The 4,543-nt window shown below is 45.7% G+C and overlaps 1 protein-coding gene across 1 annotated transcript in view; it reads left to right on the top strand.

Annotated features, from left to right (window-relative positions):
* The window catches only part of Ddx58 (DExD/H-box helicase 58), a 42,860-nt gene that overhangs the window by 20,445 nt on the left and 17,872 nt on the right, over positions 1–4,543 (top strand). Inside the window, exons 6-9 of the mRNA XM_021222132.2 lie at positions 131–238; positions 612–765; positions 1,450–1,708; positions 3,321–3,483. Coding sequence (XP_021077791.1) covers positions 131–238; positions 612–765; positions 1,450–1,708; positions 3,321–3,483 — 684 coding nt within the window. The remainder of the gene's footprint in view (positions 1–130; positions 239–611; positions 766–1,449; positions 1,709–3,320; positions 3,484–4,543) is intronic.

The following is a 4,543-nucleotide window of genomic DNA, read 5'->3' as shown; positions in this document are numbered from 1 at the left end:
GAGAGAGAGAGAGAGAGAGAGAGAGAGAGAGAGAGAGAGAGAGAGAGAGAGAGAGACCACTGAGTGGCAGTTGCACCATGATTCCTTAGACCATGAACCCTTCGATAACTTTGTCCCCTCTATGTTACAGAAGCGCCTTCTAACACTTCACACAGCCCATTGAAACCAAGAAATTACCAACTGGAGCTTGCCCTGCCTGCCAAGAAAGGGAAAAATACAATCATATGTGCTCCTACTGGTGAGTCGGTTGCTGTCACTCACAGAACTCCCTCCCTTTGCTTTTTCTTCTCCTTTGCGTGCAGAGGTTTTCCCTGTGGTATTTGCCCGGGGGAGAGCTGCTCTATCAGCAGTCTCACCGTCTCCCTTTTGGAGCCTAGACAGCGATAAGGAGGGAGAGAAGTGTCCTCTTGAGTTTGCTTTTGGTTTTTGCTTGTTACTTAGGAAGTAGCTTGGCACTTTCTAGCCATGGTTTAAACTGTCACTGTCACGGCGGGGGAGGGGTTATTAGTTTATTTGTATTCCAATGGTCATAGAGAAGCCTAAAATAAATACCATTCTGGAAAAACCAGCTAATACCGGTTTTCTCTTTCTTTTTCCTTCCCTACTAAAAGGTTGTGGAAAAACCTTTGTGTCGCTTCTTATATGTGAACATCATCTTAAAAAATTCCCATGTGGACAAAAAGGGAAAGTGGTCTTCTTTGCTAACCAAATTCCTGTCTATGAACAGCAGGCAACTGTGTTCTCACGATATTTTGAAAGACTTGGGTATGTACTACACTCAGTCTAACTGCTTTGATTTTTGGGTTGTGTGTGTTTGTTTGTATTTTAAATTCTAGCCTCTTTGTCTGGTTTGGGGGGGCTCTGTTGTTTATCTTCTGAGACAGTGTATCACGTAGCCTGAACTGTCCTCCAACTCACTGTGTAGCTGAGGCTGGCCTAGGAGAGATGATCTTCTTGCTTCTGCCTTCCAAGTGCTGCGATTACAGCGTGCACTGGCATGCCTGACTGTTCTCTGCTTTTCAAAGCTATGATTAAAAGAAAATTACCATAGACTTAGCTTTTAGAGTTAAGTTCCTTTGTGGAATAACATTTTTTTTGTTTAACTTTACCCAGAAATGCTAAGCCCTCATGTCGTGCTCTGACAGTTAATGACTTGGTGGCCAAATTTAACATTTAGGCGATACACAGGTCATCCTTAATGATTTTATACTTGATTGGCTGTTACTCTTTTCAAAATCATTTATCCCCTACTGACTAGAAAGAATACATACACTGGGACCAGCTATGACCCCACACATTTCCTGGCTCCCTGGCTTTGTGTCAGGTTTGTGAGAACGTTGAAGGGACTACCCAGTTGTACTCTTTTGGGCTTGGGCTCTGACCTAGACTTCCACTTTGCCTCCTTGTTCACATCAAGGTTGGTGATAAGGGATTTCTGTCATTTCCCAGGTACAACATTGCGAGCATTTCCGGGGCAACATCTGATAGCGTCTCAGTGCAGCACATCATTGAAGGCAATGACATCATCATCCTAACACCCCAGATTCTTGTGAACAATCTCAACAACGGAGCCATCCCCTCGTTGTCTGTTTTCACTCTGATGATATTTGATGAGTGTCACAACACCAGCAAAAACCACCCATACAATCAGATCATGTTCAGATACCTAGACCACAAACTCGGAGAGTCGCCAGACCCACTGCCTCAGGTATTTCCAATCAGGTGACTTCTAAGAAGAGCCACAGTCTTCCAGAATCCCATTTAGTTGCTCTTTTGTAGCCACATTTGAGCTTGCCCTCCTCAGGGTCTCAGTCCATCAGTACAACTCAGTGGTCAATGTTGGTTCATTCATTTGACCAACAGTTGTCCCTTGGTGTCCAGGGTAGATGCCCTTCACACAAAACAAAATCTAGGTTGCTTAAGTCTCTTGTATGAGATGACATTGCATTTATATATACATCCACACACTTTAGTCTTGCATTCTTTAAATCATCTCTAGATTACTGGTATTGTACAGTGTGATGAAAATTTTATATAAATAGTTCTAGTACTGTAATGTTTGGGGAATAAAGGTGGGAATTTCATACATGTTTAGTACTTATGAGGTTTTAAAAATATTTTTGATCCATGGTTGTGTGAATTCACATTTATAGAACCTCTGGATTTGGAGGGCCAGCTGTATAAACAAACCATGGGCTTCCATGGATCTTGTGTGTGTGTTTCTAGGCTCTGGGACACCAATATAGAAGATAGAGTCCTGGCTCTCATACAGTTAAGTTTGCAGGGAGCCAGGAACATAATAGACCCAGCTTATCATGAGGTATGCTGCAGAGTCAGGTAAAGGGTGTTGTCAGAACATAAGGGGTAGTAAGACATAGAAATGAAGGAAACTAACAGAGGTTTGCCAGGTAGATGGCTTCTGATTTCCAGTAAGAGGGTGCTGTGTGTCCAGGGGCTCAAGGGGATGGAAGGGCCCGACACGGCCCCAGAACCTTAAAACTCTACGGTATCACTTGAGTGTACAGTGTGAAGCAGGGAACAACCTTCAGGCTGTTTGTTATGACAGATGGCCCAGAGACACCAGGAGGGCAAGTCGATGGCTTAGCACAGGGAACAAGCAGCTCCCTTCTGATGTCATATGAGAAGAGCCACTTCAGAGAGTCATTCTTACATGTGACAGGAAGGAAGGGAATCTTGAGTACAAATTCTCCTTCTGTCAATCATAGGAGAGGGGGGTGCTTTGCTGAAAGTCAACGATATAGAAACGAGAGAGGGGGCTGGAGAGGATGGGGCAGAACTGATAGATGCAATAAAGAATGACGATGGTTTATCTATCAGGGGCCCCAAGAAGCTGTAAACCATGAATTCTGTGCAATTCTTTAGCTCCAACAATAACCTTTTTAGGAAGTGCAGGCTAAAGGACATTTAGTATAGGACCCACAGTTTGTTATTCTCAAGTATTGTAGATAGGAAGCAGATTTCTTACTGGTGAGCCAATCATTCAGGTGAGCGATTACTGAAGGACGTTATCTTAGTGCTTCTACACAGCTCTCCTTGTACATGGCCGTTTCCCAACCTCACTAATTGTTGAAGGTACTTGTCCAGGAACATAAAATGCATGTGATATGGGCATGACTGGGATGGACTTGGCATTCCTTTTCCTTCCCATTGTGATGTTTAGTAAGAGAGTTGGGGATAAAGAACCGGGTAGCCCTGCCTAGAAAGGTTTCCTTTCGGTTCCGGATGACAGGAGCTTCACTTCAGGGGGGGTCTTTGTGCTGGAGAATGTCAGAGAGCCAGTGGTGGGGTGCTCCTTACAGGTCATTGGGCTGACTGCCTCCGTCGGCGTCGGAGATGCTAAGACCACGGAGGAAGCCATGCAACATATCTGCAAACTCTGTGCCGCCCTCGATGCCTCCGTGATTGCCACAGTCAGAGACAACGTAGCAGAGCTGGAGCAGGTCGTGTATAAGCCCCAGAAAAGTAAGTGGAGGTCGGCAGCCCACCCCTTGGGAGTTTGCAACCTTCCATTCCCTCTACTTCAGAGACGGTGGATGAAGTTTGACGCTGTGTTTGTTTGGTAAAAGCATTTTAAACTCCAGACTTCAGAAATGGTCACATTTCCTATCTTTCTCCCTAGTCAACCTCTTCTCCCTAGCGACGCATGAGTCTCAAAGGTAGCCAGAAAGGGACAAACATCCCTATACTTCGACTCTAAAACCCGTCCACAGGCACCAGCAGCTAAGTGAAGGAGGCAGTGGGAAGAGTCAAGCACTTTGAAAGCCTCAATAGCGGCCGAGTCAGGCCTCTGTGCTCCGGGCCCTAGGCAGGGGCTAAGATACATACATCTTGTTCTTTTATGTATCAGATCATTGTAGTGGCATGACCCGAATCATGACAGTTCTCATCAAAAGGCCAGAACATGTTTTAAAAGTGAGCTTCATTCGAAGATGGTCATTACTTATTAACTAGCTGTGTAAGCAGGGAGGTACAGTAGTTACCCACGGCTGGATCTTGGCCTGAGCATGGGCTCTGTGAATGGCAGGATGGGCACAGGGTAATGGAGCAGCACAGCCCTGGCTCTTTCCCCCCGTGGAGAGTGCGAAGAAGGTGTCTCCCCACTCACGCCCTTCCCTTAGCAACACTCAAGGGCTTCTCTACAGTTTGAGCCCTTGGAGCTTCGTCTACTTCAAAGTCATTTTGTGCTGCTTTCTCTGGCTCTGCAAACCCTCTAGGAGCTATTCTGGGGGCGTGTCCCAGCTCCTGCTCGCCTTCCTTTCCCCTTATTCATCCTAAGACAGCTTCCTCAGGGAGAATGAGGTTTCCTCCCCTAGCTCAGCGATGCCTTCCTTGCCTGCACCTGCTTCGCAGGGCTCTGATGGGCCGGTTTAGGAGCGCACCTTTGTTTCCTTTAAGGAGTGGGTGGGTTGGGGAGCAGGGAGAGGGGGGAAGGGATAGGGGTTTTCAGAGAGGAACCTGGAAAGAGGATAACATTTGAGATGTAAATAAAGAAAATATATAATAATAATAATAATAATAATAA

Source organism: Mus pahari, chromosome 22, assembly GCF_900095145.1.
Source record: "Mus pahari chromosome 22, PAHARI_EIJ_v1.1, whole genome shotgun sequence".
NCBI lineage: Eukaryota > Metazoa > Chordata > Mammalia > Rodentia > Muridae > Mus > Mus pahari.
This window is presented reverse-complemented; position numbering and strand designations above follow the sequence as displayed.